Source organism: Hypanus sabinus, chromosome 1, assembly GCF_030144855.1.
Source record: "Hypanus sabinus isolate sHypSab1 chromosome 1, sHypSab1.hap1, whole genome shotgun sequence".
In the NCBI taxonomy this organism is placed as follows: domain Eukaryota; kingdom Metazoa; phylum Chordata; class Chondrichthyes; order Myliobatiformes; family Dasyatidae; genus Hypanus; species Hypanus sabinus.
Genome location: NC_082706.1, coordinates 174,594,487 through 174,612,231, shown reverse-complemented (window position 1 = coordinate 174,612,231; position 17,745 = coordinate 174,594,487). Strand labels below are relative to the sequence as shown.

The window sequence follows — 17,745 nt, the reverse complement described above, 5'->3', positions numbered from 1 at the left end:
GATACATCAGGGAGGGAAGAGTTACCTGAATGCTGTGTTCCGGGAAGCAATCACACACGATAGATGATCTACTTCAAATTTGGTCTGTTGCTAGGGCCAAGAGGGTGTGACTACAGGTAGTGGGATCCATGAGGTAGTGCTGAAAGAGCCTTAGCCCTTGAGCTTGTCTAACAGATCTGCTGAGGGAATTTGAGCAGCTACTGATTAAATTAAAAAGTAGAATCAAAAAATTGGTCATCTCTAGATTATTACCTGAGGCATTGTGCAAATTGGCACAGAGTTAATAAGATCAGAGAGCTAAATGCGTGCCAAAGATCAGTGCAGTTTTGAATTCATGTGACATTGGCACCAGTATTGAAGGAGGGAGCTGCCCCAAAGAGACGGGCTCCTGGCGAATTATATTACTAGGGCTGTAGATAAGGCTTTAAATTAAATAGCAGAGGGGTGCGTTCAACAGCTTGGAAAAGTAAGGATAAAATAAAAGGGAAGGCAAGTGCAGGAAAGGGTATGGAAGACTCCAGAATAATAAAAAAAAGACAAGTAGCTTAGAAAGGTATAAGAATTGAACTTCAGGTAACACAGAGACATGGTTGAAAAGGGTGATGAATATAAGATTGAAGGTGTTACACTTGAAAGTACGCAGTTACAAAGTAGATGATCTTGTAGCACTGTTAGAAATCGGCAAGTATGACTTTGAGGGCATCACTCAGTCATGGCTGAAAGATCACAGCTGGGAGCTTAGCATCTAGGGATATATATATATATATAATTTCCAAAAGATAGAAAGGTCAGCAATGTAGATGGGTGACAAAGCACTTCTGTGGATATTGGGCTGTCCCAGGATCAGATATCTGTGCAGTCAGAAGGCATGAGGACCGATCAGTCAGAGAGGAGGCCTGTCGTGGATTTGGAGGATTATCCGTGTCTGTGGCTAGGCAGGACGGTGGGAGAGAGGAAAGGGGCTTGTTTGTTATTTTGTTGCTTGTTGTGTTCTGTGTTGTTCTGCTAAGCATGCTGTGTGTGGCAATACTTGTGGGGTGGCTCAGTACATGGATGTTATGCAAATAATGCATTTCACTGTATGTTTCAACATGCGTGTGATAAATAAATCTGAATCACCATCTAGAATGTGGGATACAAATTACAATGGAAGAGGCACGTAAAAAAGGCAATGTTCCACTGGCCATGGGGTATTTCAATATGCACATAGTGGGAAAATCAGGTTGTTGGCTGGATCCCAAGAGAAAGAGTATGTAGAATGCCTTCAGGTGGCTGTTTAGAGCAACTCGTGGTTGAACCCACTAAGGAAGAGGCAATTCGGGATTGGGTGTTGTGTCATGAACCAGATTTGATTAGGAATCTTAAGGTAAAGAAATGCTAGGAGGCAGCAATCATGATAGAATTCACCCTGTAGTTTGAGAGGGAGAAGTTAAAAATCAGATGTATCAGTATTACATTGGAGTAAGGGGAGCTACTACCTCAACCCTGGAGAGGCAGTAATGGGGTTCAAAGAAATGGTGGACAATCTCAGTAAGTATTTTGCATCAGTCTTCTCTGTGGAAGACACAACGGCAGTATGCCAGAAATCTGAGAACCATTTCTGTTTATCCTTGGTGGCTGTTCTGAGACTGTGATTTTAACTGAGTTATAATTTCAACAGTTTTAACACTGCCAATGTTTAGTGTCAATTTGCAGTGCTTTAGTGCTTGGAGACTTGTAGCTGATGATGATGTACCTTTTTGTTTGGATGTATGCAGTTTTGTCACTCAAGCCATCCGTGTGTCACATTGTTTGAAAAATTTAATGTTCGTGAGCTTTAGGAAAATGTAAACTTTTTGAGTTTTTATATATGTTTTTTAACTTAGGAAGAAAATACTATGATTAACTGAGAAGAACATTTGTACATGAATTAGAATTACAGGACTGTGAGCATCAAAAGATTTGCTAATAGGTTGATCTACACTTGAGTATCAATATTTCTGCTTTTCATTGTATTTGCATAATGTAGGCATCCATATACTGTGCCTGACAGAAATTGACCAGGAGTGCTAAAGTTAGCTGCAGCCTAATGCAAAAATGAATAAAAGTATTGATGCTGTATGGTAATTTGTAAATTGCTATGTGTTAAGAAATCGCTGACAACATCGATGAGCCAAATTTGTCTTTTTTTAGTGCATTATTCTTTGAGTTGTGTGATTTGCCTGTAATCATAGTGACCACACAGCAATGGTTTCTGCCACCCTCCTTCACATTACTGTCTTAAATTAAGATATAATGAATATTTCAGTCAATTTTTGCTCGCGAGCATTTTAATTTGTTTGAATACTATTTCTTTCAGCACGTGACACATTTTAAAGCATTGTTAAATGTACTTTTGAAATGCTGCAGAATTATCTTAAAAATTCCCTTTCTTGCTTGGTCCTTCATGTCGTTCTCAGTTGGACATAACAATCAACTGAGAGACTCACATGATGGTTTGGCTCAAACAGCAGCATTTTTATTGCCTTCGACCTCTGGGCCCATAATTTCTCTTACTCTCTCATTGTTGTCAAGGCTGGGACTCTTCTAGTTCAGTGAGAAATGTCAAAGAGAATGTCCAGAACAGCACCTGGCATAATCTGGGTATGCATTTTCATCTTGGTGAAGCTACAACACAAGAGACTGGAGTTGACAGTATGCTGTGGAACTGAAGTATGCAATGCCACAGCCAACATACTTGAAGAAGACTGTTCTTCCTGCATCCAATCGTAAATGATGGCTGATGATTAAATACCAAATAGCAGGGAGAGGCACGCTGAGTGTACAGATCATAAATGGTAATGAAATCAGGATGATGATGCAAAAGATGAGCCACGTGTGTTCGCCAGAAGTGGCAAGGGGGTGATCCACCTCTGCCACTGATTTGGTCTTTATCTGATTCAAATCACTCCACCAAACAGTTGGATAGAGCACAGTATGAGACAAACATTATGGGATGTGGCAAAATCCCAGCAGTGGTGTTGAAAACTTGTACTCCAGATCTGACTGCACCTCCAATCAATTTCATGAAAGATACAGTACTTGAAGATATAGATTAAAATTATATATCCTGTCCACAAATGACTGCACAGATTAATTTGGATGATTATCACTTCAGAGCTAACTTGTGATCATTAGCAACATGATGGAACACTCCATCGCAGAAAATAAGTTCCGTTTGCTTTGATCAGTAATTCTCGATTTGGGGTCTACTAGAGCTTCTCGGTTTCAGTATATGATTTGACCAAGGTTATTAAGGGACTTGTTTCCAGAAGTGAGTTCAATGTGGCTGCATTTGGCACTAAAGCACCATTTAACTAGTTACACACGCAAAATGCTGGAAGAACTTTGGCAGACTTCCTCATGTTTATGATTTAACTAGTTTGGCATTTAGAAGTTTCAGGGAAGTTAAAGATCATGGTCATCATGCAAGAAAACTATATACTAGCTATTGTTGTGGTTATTGGAGGCCTAGTAGCTTCAGGCATTCCTCAGGACAATTTTACAGGCCCAAATATATCAAAGATTGCCAATGGGATGTAGTGGCGGGCAGGGTTGGTAAGAGAGAATAAGAAAATGATTTATCTGAGTAAACTATTAAATAACACGAGCTTCTACAGATATACAAAAGAAAGGGTGGCTGAAGCCAACTGGATGATATCCATATCCATATGCAGTTAGATCTGCCCAGCATTCAGCTTTGGGCTGTAATGATGTTTTCCTTTGTACCTCTCTTTGATGCACAAGAACACATTTACTATTTGCTCCTTTCCCCATCTTTGCAAAGGACTTCTCAAACTTGTGACCGCTGCCATACGGAAAGTTAACTAACACCTGAAAATATCAACATCTCCAAAATCACCTTTAATTTACAGATTATTTTGGCCTGGGCATATAGCCATTCTTTGAGTTGCCAAAATCTGATAATTTCCCACATGATGACATTCTGAGAAGATGTTCTCCATATGTTCTGTGCCTGTACCAAAAAGGTGACTCTGCCTCTTCCTCAGAAGCAATCAGTAAATGCAACTTGGTGCCTTCTGCAGAAAAAAGCTTTTTTTGCTTCCAGTAACAATGGAATGTTTGTTATCAAGTTAGCATGACTCCTTAAGACTTTGTACACACTGTATTACATGCAGGTTTTTCTACATTAACTCTGTACTTAAGTTTTACTAAAGGAGGATGTTGCCAAAAAATTATAAATCGTGACAGCCCATTCTGGGATTGAAAATGAATCTCTGGGGGAGGGGATATATTGGAATTTTTATACGAATAATTATACATTCTCTTTGACTTTTACGTTAGTAAGTGTTTCTTGCAGCTCATTTATAATTGCACTCTGTTCTTTAACTATGAAGTTGTCTACATTGAATCTTATAAATTGACCCCGATTTTGGGGAAGCAAATTATAGATCAAAATCAGGTTTATTATCACTGACGTAAGTCGTGAAATCTGTTGTTTTGTGGCAGCAGTACAGGGCAACACATAAAAAAGCTATAAATTACAATAATAAATATATATCTAAAAATTTTAAAGTGAAATGAGTGGTGAAAAAGAAAGAGCAAAACTAGTGTTGTAATATCCATGAGCCGATCCATTGTCCATTCAGAAATCTGATGGCGGTGGGGAAGAAGCTGTTCCTAAAACGTTACGGTGTATCATCAGGCTCCTGTGCCTCCTCCCTGATGGTATCAATGCGAAGACGGCATTTCCTGCATGATGGGGGCCCTTAATGATGGACGCCACCTTTCTGAGTCATCATCTTTTGAAGATGTCCTCAATGCTGTGCAGGCTAGTGCCCGTGATGGAGCTGGCTGAGTTTGCAACTTTATGCAGCTTTCTCTGATCCTGTGCAGTGACCCCCCCCCCCATGCCAGATGGTGTTGCAACTAGTTAGAATGCTCTTGACAGACCAATCTCCTCAAACTCCTAATGAAATATAACTCCTGATGTAACTTCTTTGTAATTGCAATAATATGTTGGGTTCAAGATAGATCTTCAAAGATCACCCAGGAACTTGAAAGTTCTCCCCCTTTCCACTGCTAATTCCTTGATGAGGGCTGGTGTGAGCTCCCACGACTTCCCCTTCCTGATGTCCACAATCAGTTTATTGGTCTTGTTGATGTTGAGTTCAAGGTTGTTGTTCTGACACCACTCAGTCAGCTGACCTATCTTGCTCCTCTACGCCATCTCATCACCATCTGACATTCTGCTATCACCGTCTGTGTCATTGGCAAATTTATAGATGGTGTTTGAGTTGTGCCTGGCGCACAATCGGTGGGTGAGAGTAGAGGAGTAAGCGAAGCATGCAACCTTGAGGTGTGCTGATGTTGACTGTCATTGAGGAGGAGATGTTAGACTGTTACTATACAAATGTTATTGTGGAATCGTGTGTTAGTGTGCTATTCACTGTTGCAGTAAGCTGTGTTCTCAATTGCAGTATTCAATCTGTTTAACATTTGTTTTCCTTTGTCCCATTGGTTGATTTTAGATCTTCACATGCAGAAACTACATGTTTATTCTTCTGATCCTGTTTTCAGTCTAGTTGAAGGTAGAGTAGAACTAACATGAGTAAAGTTATATACCTCAACTATTTTTTTTGTACAGGTAAATTTCTGCTTGGGGCTCTGGACAATGGAAATGAAGAAGTAAAGGGCAAATCTTACACATTAAGCTTTTAGTATATTCCTTGCTGGCTCTATGAAGTTGCATCCTCCCAACTACGCCTGTGTACTGGCTCCTACTAAGCATTGACCTATATATGTGCTTACTGAGCAACACTAGTTTCCAATTATACAACACTCAAATTTTTGAATTCTGCTCCTTGTTTTCACATTGCTCCATGGATTTCACAGTCCTTATCTCTATCATTTCATAAAGTCATAGAACTCTTCAGCACAGAAACAGGCATTCCAGCCCATCTAGTCTGTGCTGAACCATTAATCTGCCTACTCCCATTGACCAGCACCCAGAACACAACCCTCCATACCCCTCTCATCCATGTGCCTATCCAAATTTCTCTTAGAAGTTGAAATCCACCCAGCATCTACCAGTTGTGCTGACAACTCATTCCATACTCTCACCACACTCTGAGTGAAGAGGTTCTCCCTTATGCTCCCCTTAAATATTTCACTTTTCATCCTTAACCCATGCCCTCTAGTTGTCGTCTCACCCAACTTCAGTTAAAAAAGCCTGCTTGCATTTACACTATCTATACCCATTATAATTATGTAGACATCTATCAAATCTCCTGTGAATCTTCTACATTGTAGGGAATAAAGACCTAATCTATACAACCTTTCCTATAACTCAGGTCCTCAAGTCCTGGTAACATCCTTGTAATTTTTCTCTGCATTCTTTCTATGTTATTTACATCTTTTCATATGTGACCAAAATTGCCCACAATATTCCATATTAGGTCTCACCAATATCTTATATAATTTCAACATAACATCCCATCTCCTGTACTCAATACATTGATTTATGAAGACCAATTAGCCAAAAACTTTCTTTATGACCCTATCTACCTGTGATGAAACTTTTAAGGAATTATGGACCTGGATTCCAAATCCTCCTCCTGCACTTCTCAGTGCCCTACCACTCACTGTGTAAGACCTATGCTAGTTGGTCCTCCAAAAGTGCAACATCTCACACTTGACTGTGTTGAATTCTATCTGCCATTTTTCCAGCTGGTACAGATCCTGCTGCAAGCTTTGATAGTCTTCCTCGCTATTCACTCTGCCATCATGCTGGAATTTATCAATGACCTTGCTAAAAAGCCTTAAAGGAAAAAAAAAGAGAAATGGAAAAGGGTTTCAGCAGTTGAATTGTGCTAGGGCGGAAAATCGAAATGCAACTAAACGCTAGAAATCTGGATAAAAACGTAGAAGAATGCAATTGGTTAAGCAATTCTGTAAAGAAAACTATTAAATCTTCAGGCCAAGAACCTTTCATCAGGGGTCGGGTGGCATTTATAAATATGTGATCTAAGACTCTAGTCAGAATCAGATATAATACCAAGTCTATGAAGAATATAGTTTGGTGATGGATAGTGGCATGGGGAGATGTAGTCGATGGCTGGGGGAGTAAATTAGTGACTGGAGCCAAAGAAAATAGATTCAACCTGAATATTTAATTTGAGGTATGTCTGACATGTAATAAATTCTGAGTATTTGGTTCTATGATGGTTGTAACTATCCTGTATATAAATTCAGCACTATTTCATCATCTGGTCAAATGAATAGTGTATAGATATTGAGCAAAAGAATAATAAAGGGTACAAAGGAGGGGTTAGTGCATAATGACATCAATTTACTTTTCATTGCATTTTGCACTGTACTGTGCACATACCTTGCCCACATATATGGCTGATTTACTATCCTCTCAACCCCATTCTCCTGCCTTCTCTCCATAATGTTTGATGGCCCTGACTAATCCAGAACCTATTAACCTCCACATGAAATATACCCAATTACTTAACCTCCACAGCCAAATGTAGCAATGAGTTCCACAGATTCACCATACTCTGGCTAAAGAAATACCCTCATGTCCTAAAAGGATTTTGTCGTATTCTGAGGCTGTGTCTTCTGGTCCTAGACTATCCTACTTTTGGAGACATCCTCTCCACGTCCTCTTTATCTAGGTCTATTAATATTCAATAGGTTTCAATGATAACCTTCCTCAGTCTTCTAAGCTCCAGCAAGTCAGGCCCAGAACCAGCAAATACTCTTCATACATTAACCCTTTCATTCCTGGAATCATTCTTGTGAACCTCCTCTAGACCTTCTCTAATGCCTGCAGATTCTTGCTTATATATTCTAATCCTCTTGAAATGGATTATAACATTGCATTTGCCTGCCTTTCTAATGACTTGACTTTCAAGGTATCCTTTGGGGTTTGTGCCCTAGGTCAGCTAAGTCCCTGTGCACCTCAATTTCTGAATTTGCTTCCATTTAGAAGATAGGTAACACCTCTATTCCTTTTACCAAAGTGAGTGATCATACATTTCCCTACAATCCTTTGCCTTTCCTCTTAATCTGTCCAGTCCTCCTGCAACTCCCTGCTTCCTCAACACTACCTGCCCCTCCACCTATCTTTGCATTATCTGCAAACTTGGCCACAAAGCCAACAATTCCATCATCCATCCAAATCACAGACCTGCTGAAAATCCAAGTAAACAACATCCACTGACTCTCTTTTGTTTATCCTGCCTGTTACTTTCTCAAAGAATTCCAACCAATCTGTCAGGGCAAGATTTCCCCTTAAGGAAAACATGTTGACTTTGGCCTATTTTATCCTGTGCCTACAGGTACCCCGAAGCCTCTAACCAGCCACTGAGGTCAAAGTTCAAAGTATATTTATTATCAAAATATTTAGATTATGTACAACCTTGAGATTCATCTCCTTACAGGCAGACACAAAACAAAGTAGCACAATAGAATCCATTAAAAAATCCACAGAACAAAGACCATCAAACACCCAATGTGCAAAAACAAAGAACAAATCATGCAAACAATAAACCAATACACACAGTACATGAACCGCAGACTCCCTGAAAGTGAGTCCATTGCCACAGAGACAAGTGAAGCTGGTGCAGGAGCCTGATGGCTGCAGACCATAGCCACGGAACCAGTTCAGCATTGAGTTGTGTAAACCTCACAAAGAAGTGAGGTGAACAGCAGTTCATCCTTCGCCCTTGGCCTTGACACCTTCATCTTTTTCACTTGGCTCAGCATTCAAATCATCCAAACATTTGTTTTTCAGTCTTAGGCCCAGGCCCCCACTGCTTCGATCAGACCCCAAGTCTGCTCTAGCAATGGCCAAACATCGGTTTGTTTTCACTCTTGGGTCCAGATCCCACCTCTTTGACCCGGTTCCAAGCCCATTCCAGGAATGGCCAAACGTCGGCTCATTTTGCATTCTCTGAACTGAGGCCCGCATCTCCAATCTAGCCCCGTCTGCTCCAGCAATGGGCAAACATCAGTTCATTTATCACTCTTCGGCCTGAGATGAGTGCTATGATCTGGACGCAAGTCTGCTCCAGTGATGGCTACTGTAGTCGTACCTGCATTCTTGAGTGTCCAGTTCACTGACATCAGGCAATTTGGCCTATAATTTCCTGTATTTTCCCTCCTTCCCTTCTTAAACAGTGGAATGGAATTTGCAATTTTCCAAGCCTCGAGTATTTTCGTTTCAAATTGGATGTGGGGTAAATTGCAGTGTACCCTCTTTCCTTGACCATACAGCTCTTCTCAGCCTTCATAATCTAAATGGTAACAAGCTGAGTAACTAGGGACCATTGCTGAACTTGTTGAGGCTGATATTGCATGTTGCCTTGGTTCTTTATTCCATCTCCATGCTATTTCATTGTGTGTGTTCCAAGATCCTGGCACAGCAGCTTGCAGCCCGAAGGGAATTCCCTTTTAAATTACTTGCTTCTGATAATGTATTTAGTTGAATAGAAAAATCACACATTTATTTTAAATAACGCAAATCTGTACCTGAAAATGTGGCATTTTTGGAGCAGTTATCTGCAAAGTTGACCAGTACTTGGTGTTTCAGATGAATTTCTATTTATAGCATAAAAGAAGTGAATTTGATCAGTGAGAATTTGAAACTACAAAGCAGTTTGCAGAATTCACAACAAAATGAAGAATTACCTAAAGGTGCAGATGAATTATGATTATCAGCCAATTCTTCTATTGACTGTCAGGACTTTTAATTAAAAATTTGTGTTGTTTTGCAGATCTTTAACTCATCACAAAGACCTCAAAAAAGTCATTTGGACCAGGCCACTCTGCATTCCACTTAATTTTATTTTTGTTCTTAAAACAGCCACTATAAGAGTGAGATCTCTGGAAGATAATGTGATGGAATACACTAAGGATATTTGGAATATTTTTCACTCAGTATAATATTTTTTATGTTGATGTGTGTGTTTTTTTAGAAATTAACACTTTTTAGTAGTGGTGTGCTTTTATAAATTTTGTATTGCAAATATTTTGACTGTATCAACTCAATCGTGTGATATGAATGATGGGAGTGAGAATTGTACCAGTCAGTCTTTCTGTATGGTCTCAAACAAAGCCTGCTCTTTATATTAATGTGGAATTGTTACATAAATATAATATATTCACTTAAATGAAAGAGCAGTCTATAAATGTGAATAATTTCAATAAACTGATAGAGTGGACTGCAATGAGCATATGCAGCAAATTCAAAGCAAAAAAATCATTGGAACAAAATGCCACAGACGAGGTCTTAACTTTTGGTTGGAAATGATTGGAAAAAGCTTTTTTTAAAATATTTGAGGGCACAATCCCCTTGAGTGCTTTCTATAGCTATCGTACGAAAGGACAATGTGATCCTTGCAGAACCTCAGTGTGAAGAGTATTTAATCAGACTGACATTTTTTTTGTAAAAGTGGTTGCAAATGGCAGGGAAATTTCAACTATAACACTTTTTAGTAAGATATGGTTCTTTTTTGACTATATTAAATTTCACATCAGAAGTATAATTCAGGTTTAGCAATAAAATTTACCAGCTGTGATATGTTGTCATTTCTGTATATGCCTTTTGGATGGCCTTGTGTCAGAAAATGGACAAAGCAGAATACATGGTACTTATTTTTAATTAAAGAAATTGTATTAAACTTATAAAGCCATAGAAAGGGTGCGATATTTGTTAAGGATTTGGGTTAGTTAAAAAAATGCAAAATATTGCTAATCATTAGCAAAGGTTGCTTTTCATGTTCTATTGTATTTTCATTTTGGTCTAGGAGATTGGTTCTCTTACAAATGACTTGATAGTCAAAAGTTTACATGGGCACTAACTAACTTTAAGCTAGCGATTCTAAATTGTTGCCAAAAATCTTGCTAGCATTAAGAAATACTTTGCATTTGCAATTGATGTAATTTTAGCGTGTTGCATAAAGTTTAGGTGCAAATCTATTCAATGTAAAGTTTTTTTGGATATGTCACTTTTGAAAAATAAAATGTTCTAGAATTACATCTGTGAGTCATTGTAGTTTTTTTATGTAGGTACAATTAATGTAGTTATGCTCCGACTTAAATGTAACCAAAACACAAAAGATGTGTGTATTTTAATGTTATACTATTCTGAAAAAAAATGAGGAATGGAAATACAAGACTGCAGATGCTGGAATCAGGAGCAAAAGAACAAATTGCCTGAGGAACTCAGCAAATCAAGCAGCATCTGTGAAGGTAAAGGGAAGAGTCGATGCTTTGGGTTGAGGCCCTGCATTACAAACCATGATGCAAATCATCATGTAAGGACTTGAGCTGAAACACTGACCATCCCTTTGCCTCTATGGATGCTGCTTGACCTGCTGAGTTTCTGTTGTAGTTTGTTTATTACTGCAACTAGAATGGAAAATTGGCTTAAATGCTGCATGCAGTATCTGTACACAAGCCAAGGGTTTCTAATGATTAGGATGGGTGAAGATAGTAAGATATAAATTGGGCAGCAGCTAGAAATCATGATGGGGATTAAATATGAACAGGGAAGTGGGGGAGGAAATCTTCCCATGAAGTGGTCCACAAAAATAAGTTTGTGAACCTCTTGCTTACAGAAACAGAGTCCCTTAATCTGTTTTCCACAAAGCTGTGCATACAAGCTAGCATTTTTTTATAGTGTGTTTTGGGAAATAATATTGCTGACAAATTGTTGAAAAGGCAAATCTTATGCTAAAATGTCAGATTCAGACAGCTGATTCTATAGTTGATTTATTATGCTGACAAGGTGTGTGTTATTTAATCAATCGGGACTCAAATTGCAAAGTGAAGCATCCATTCAAGCAACTGATTTTTGTTTGATGTTTCCCTTGTCATGGTAACCCTGTTCTGGTATTAATTGGGTGTTGAGGATGAGACAGAAAATGTGTATATAGAAAACCTGTACCATCCGGACCTTTACTCCCCTTTTTAGAAATGGAAAGGCAAGATCTGTTCAGTAAGTTCCACTATATACAAAACTTCGATACATATCCTTGCTTCATTTTGACTAATAGATATCTACTGTGCAACTTACCCTAGTGCAGCTAGTAGAATTTCTGCCTCACAGCTTTAAAGATTGGAATCAATCTTGACCTGTGGAGTTTGCATGTTCTCTCTTGTGACCTTATGGGCTTACACTGGGTACTTCAGTTTCTTTCTGCATCCCAAAAGATATGCAAGTTGGTAGGTTACTTGGCCACTTTAGATTGATCTTAGTGTATAAGTGAGTGATAAAATTTAAGGACAGTTGTTAGGAGTATGGGCAAAAACATTTCCAAATGGGCACTTGGTATTAAGTACTGATAAAGTAGGCTAGTCCTGTTCCTGTGGTCCATGACCATGTTTCTAGTGCACATGTATACCGATGTGGGGCGGATGCCTGCTTTGTATAATGGCCTGCTGGTGGCACAATGGCATCAGCGCCAGACTCCAGAGCGAAGGCTCCTGAGTTTGAATTTCAAATCATGCCACCCCCGAGCACACTTTCCATCCGTGCCGGGTTGAGCGTCGAGCTAGCCACTCGGCCTCATAAAAAAAAACAAGGTTCGAGTCAGGAATGTTCATATCGTAACCCACTTAATCCGAAAGGAGACCAATCCTGACACCACGCGCCAGACAAGAATGGCTGGCTGACTGGTGCGACACGCCAAAAAAATAATGCTGTTAATCTAGTGTCTTACATCGCATTTATCACTTAATCTCTTGGAGGAGGTACTTGAAATACAGTTTGCTACCTTGATTGTTTATTGCAAATTTGAAGAAAAGAACTTTATACAACAATCTGTATTAGTGATGCATTGTAGTCATTTTCCTTAATCAATGAAATAATTTTTGTAATCTTCCAGAAAAAAGATCTGACTCTGAAGTGAAGAAGGAAGAGAAAGGTAAGCTATGTGTTTCCTAACTGTAGAAGCAATTGAATGGGAAATTGCACAATGTATTCAAAATGTAGAGTACATCTTATTGATATACAGATAAATCAAGTAATTCGCTAAAGTTTTGACAATTGAATTTGATGAGGTAGGGCAGGTGACAGGTCAATACATCTTAACCAAGTAAATATGAGCATTGGCAGGAAATGATGAATAAAAAGAGCTAAGACTCATTCAGGTTTTACTGAGATACATCTGCTCCTTGCTCCTCTCTGCATTTTATCATAGAATCTTTAGACAATTCCATTCATTCTTGCTGAAATTTTTAAAAAAGTGATGTGGAAGTGCAATCTAATCCAAAGCCAGTAAAGACATGTTTCTGAATGGAGCCTGCTGCATTGCACGATTGGTGGAGTCTCTATTAAACACTTTAAAAGGTTCTTGTGCTGGTTGATTTCAGTTAATTTTCTTCTGAAATAAAGTTTCTTAGCTAGTCTTATTAAATGCTTATTTTAATTGCTTAATGTACAAGCAACTAATTGCTTAAAACAACAAATAAGATATCTATCTTAGTTCAATTGAACTGATTCTCAGCAAAGCATTTTAAATGGGCTTTAGTTTTGAGTTAACATCCCAGATTACAGGGCAATTTTTGATGTAGTTAGAAGCTGGCAGTTCCATGTTGTAGATGATCCATAATAATAATAAATGAGGGCTCATAGATATATTGATAAATGTAAGAGATTTTGAGAAAAGGGAAAGGAAGAACCTTTACATGGAATTGGAAGAAAATTGAATTTATTCCTGGTATTAGTACTTTGGGTAGACACTTCTCATGTTGCAACTGGCCTTTTTCCCTCTTGCAACTTGTACATACAGAGATTAAATAACTAGATCCGTTGCTTTAAACTGCAGTGGGGGAAAAAAACTCTATTGCAATTTTATTTATTTGCAAATATCCTGCCACACCTGTGCACTGACGGTCTCACATTTGTAACATTGTTGTGGTGGAAAACTTAATTTGATTGAAAAGGAAAACGTGTGCTTTGGGGTTATGTGACAAAAGCTTGAAATCATTTTACACTAGATGGCACTATAAATTAATACATAACTGATGCCCATTTTGGGTTAGATGTATAAGATAGCATTATCATTTATTTTAGAGAGTGAAAATCAATGTGGGGTTTTCATTACTCTATTTGAGAAGATTGCCATGGGCTACATGTCTCCAACAACTTTTATTCAGAGAACTATTTGCTGTTAAGAGAACAATGAATGCTTTAGACACTAGATATACCATTATACATTTATGAATGTAATTTTGCAACAAGAACGCATTACTATATGGAGAATTGAGCATAAGGTGTCAATTTTATTGCATTACGTGAACACATTACCATATAAATGAGGTATGCTAAAAATTTATAGTCTATCAACATTCTCCTTGACTGTTAAATTGGTGTATTATGACTAAATTCTCATCAAATTCTCCGCAACACTTGACAATTGTTCAGATTATTCTCTTCCAGAATCACTTGCATGACCCAGCTCAACGAGAAGAGATCTAGCCTAACTGCATTCATAATTTCAAGATCCATTTATTATCAAAGAATGTATTAATTATACGACCTCAATTTGCTTGCTCACAGGTAGCCACAAGCAAGAAACCCGAAAGAACCCAATTAAAGAAAAAAATAATTAAAGTAAAAATAGAAGACCAACCCTCGTTGAGCATGAGAAAGAAAAAAAATACAAATCATGCAAACAGCATTCTGAACCAAAATTGAATCCTCAGATCCGAACCCTAGAGCAGCCCGGAATAAGCCTAAAGCCTCACTCATCAGTTCATTATATTAGCAGGCACAGAGCAGAATCGCCTCTCCTTTTGTTCACTGTTACCTTAACCACCATCCTTAACTTCACTCTTTCACTTGCATGGTGCCACTTTGTCATTTAGTTTTCACATCTTTACCTGTAACACAACTATATTTGTGCTACCTTTTTAATCCCTCTACTGCTTCTTTCCTTAAATGAGTATCAGATTCGTTGTAGAGAGAAGTACAAGAAGTAGGAGAATGGGTGTAGATTCTACGGTCCCTTGACCCTGCTCCTGTATTCACTTCAGCCTTCCTGACCATTGGATTCAACCTTCCTTTCACTCTTTTCTGAATATGATTTCTTTAGCTGTCTAGATCCTCAAGCTGTGAAAAGTTCTCATCTATGGGTGCCTAGGACAGCGCGCTACTGTTTAAAAATAAACAGTCTGCCCATTTAAGATAAGAGTGGCATTTTTTTTCTCTCTGAGGCTCATGGTCTTGGGGAATCTCTTCCTAAAAACATAATAAAGCAAATTCTCTGAACATTTTTGGAAGCTGAGGTTGATGAGTATGATTTTTAGGGATGGAAAAGTAAATGGGATTTCTTCATGTCCCTGAATGTTTTTAAAGAACAGAACACATTTTTTTTGCTGTTACAGTTTTTAAATAATATTGCACTTTGTGACCATGGGCAAGGTACTACAAGATGCACAAGTGTAATGCAGAGAATGGAGAGCGATGCATTACAGCTTTTGCTCCTTTGTTTGTTTTATTACTTTGAAGGTTATATAACCATGCTGCTTTGAATCTTTGCGGTGTGGAAATGGCAGCTAAGTGGCCTTAATGGCAGCTGCACCTGATGTGATTATTTGCCATAGTGATCAGCAGCAGGGTGTTTAAATTAAAAATGATGGTTCTCCTACCTGCTGTGACTGTAGAACCCGAGAGAAAAGATGCTTCTACAGCCATGTCAGGAGCTCAGTGTGGCCAATCATGCAGCTTTTTATATGTTCCAGCTCTCTGATTTACCCTTCACCAGATGTTGTGTGTGATGGTACTGATCTGCCTGTTTTGTTTGGTATTTACTTCATACATTAGGTATTGTCTTTTTGACATTGTTCTTCAGAATACCAAAGAGGTTTGAGACCTGATCTGATCATCATCATTCATGACTAAGCTTCCCTTGAAAAACACAGTTTCAAATAGGACCATGTATAAATGTGCAATTCTTCCATCTGTGCTCCGAGGCTGAAATGGCAATGGAAAGCTAAGTTTTTCGTGAACTTTGATTTACTTCATCCTTTAGTCTTTTAAAATGCACTGAGCAAGTTCAGTGGCCTGGATCACACTTCAAAAATCAAAGCAAGTCCAGGGCAGGTATGTTTGACAAAGATGCATAGGTATCTCCAAGTTTACAGATTGTCAAATTGATCAGTTTGTCCTTTTAGGCCAGATATAGCAAGTTGAGTTTATTTGTATGTGCATGTATGTGCGGGTTCAATGAAAAGTTTACATGTGGAAGCATCACAGACACATAGCAAAATTTGCAGGAAAAATATTAATCACAATTCTTCAAGAAAACATAATTAAAACAAAAGAAAACAAGGTCTATTTTAGTGCAAGATGGCCACAGTATAGCTATACTATAGTGATTAAGCTCTTTCTAGTTGGTTCAGGGACAAATGGTTGAAGCGAAGTAGCTGCTCTTGAACCTGGTGGTGTGCTTCTATACCTCCTGCTTTATGGTAGCTGCTAAAAATTGGTATGGTCTGGTTAGTGGAGTTGTTTGATGATGGGTAATACTTTCTTGAGGCAATGTGTCCTGCAGGTACAACCAGCGGTGGAGAGGAACGTGCCCGTGACGCACTAGGCAGAGTCCACTACTCTCCACATGTTCTGTGCATTTGAATTGCCATACCAGACCATGGTACAACCAGCTTGAGCTTTCAACAGTAGAGCTGTAGAAGTTTGTTAGAATGCTCAGTGACATGCCAAACCTTCTTAAACGGCTTAGGAGGAAAAGATGCTGGCCCACTTTTCATATGATTGAATTTATGTGCTGGACCCAGAACAGATTCATCAATATGTTAACGCCCAGGAATTTAAACCACAGAACTCTCTCCACTACTGATCTCTAAATGTAGACTGGCATATGTTCATATTCCTTCCCCTTACTGAAGTCAAGATTCAATTATTTTGTTTTACTGACTTTATGGGAGAAGTTGTTTTTGTAACAACCACTCAACCACGTGACCTACCCCGCTACTGTAAGTTGACTCTTCTTCACCTGCTATTTACCTAACAGCCACAGTGTCAATGGAAAATTTTGAAAATGGTATTGGAACTGCCACACAGTCCTGTGTGTATAGAGAATAGGGGAGGTGGCTAATCACGCAGCCTTGAGATGCAACTGAATATTGCCGTTGACCTTCATTAGTTAATGTCGGCCGATGAGTAAGCCAAGTATCCAGTTGCAGAGAGAGCTACAGAGGCCCGGCTCTTGAAGTTTCGTGATGAACTTGGGAGGGAGCACATGTGATTGTTTTATTTTTTGTCAGATTTGACATTATAAAGGGCAAGGTAATAACAATTTACTTTTAATGTTTTTAATTATTTGAAAGGTTATTTTTCAATCCAAGGAATAGTGAATAGAGGCATACCATTATCCATGAGCCTCCAGTCCCAGGAACAGTCTTCCACCATCACCATCTTCCTTTATGGTAGGAAGCAGACGATGATAGTGGAAGGCTATTTCTCGGACTGGAGGCTTGTGAATAGCGGTATGCCTCAAGGCTGGTGCTGGGCTCATTGTTATTTGTCATCTACATTAGCAATTTGGATGAGAACATACAAAGCATATTTTAGTACATTTGCTGATTACATTAATATAGATGGTATGGTAGATAGTGAAGATGGTTATCAAAAATTGCTAAAGGATCTTGATCAGGTAAATAAGTGGACTGAGGAGTGGGAAATGATATTTTATTCAGATATGTGTGAGGTGTTGCATTTTCTAAAATCAA

At 38.6% G+C, this 17,745-nt stretch overlaps 1 protein-coding gene across 6 annotated transcripts in view; it reads left to right on the top strand.

Annotated features, from left to right (window-relative positions):
• The window catches only part of unm_hu7910 (un-named hu7910), a 192,980-nt gene that overhangs the window by 135,995 nt on the left and 39,240 nt on the right, over nucleotides 1–17,745 (top strand). For all 6 annotated transcript variants that reach the window (XM_059981769.1, XM_059981779.1, XM_059981753.1 and 3 more), the window contains one exon: nucleotides 12,879–12,917. In XM_059981769.1, the coding sequence (XP_059837752.1) occupies nucleotides 12,879–12,917 (39 nt within the window). The remainder of the gene's footprint in view (nucleotides 1–12,878; nucleotides 12,918–17,745) is intronic.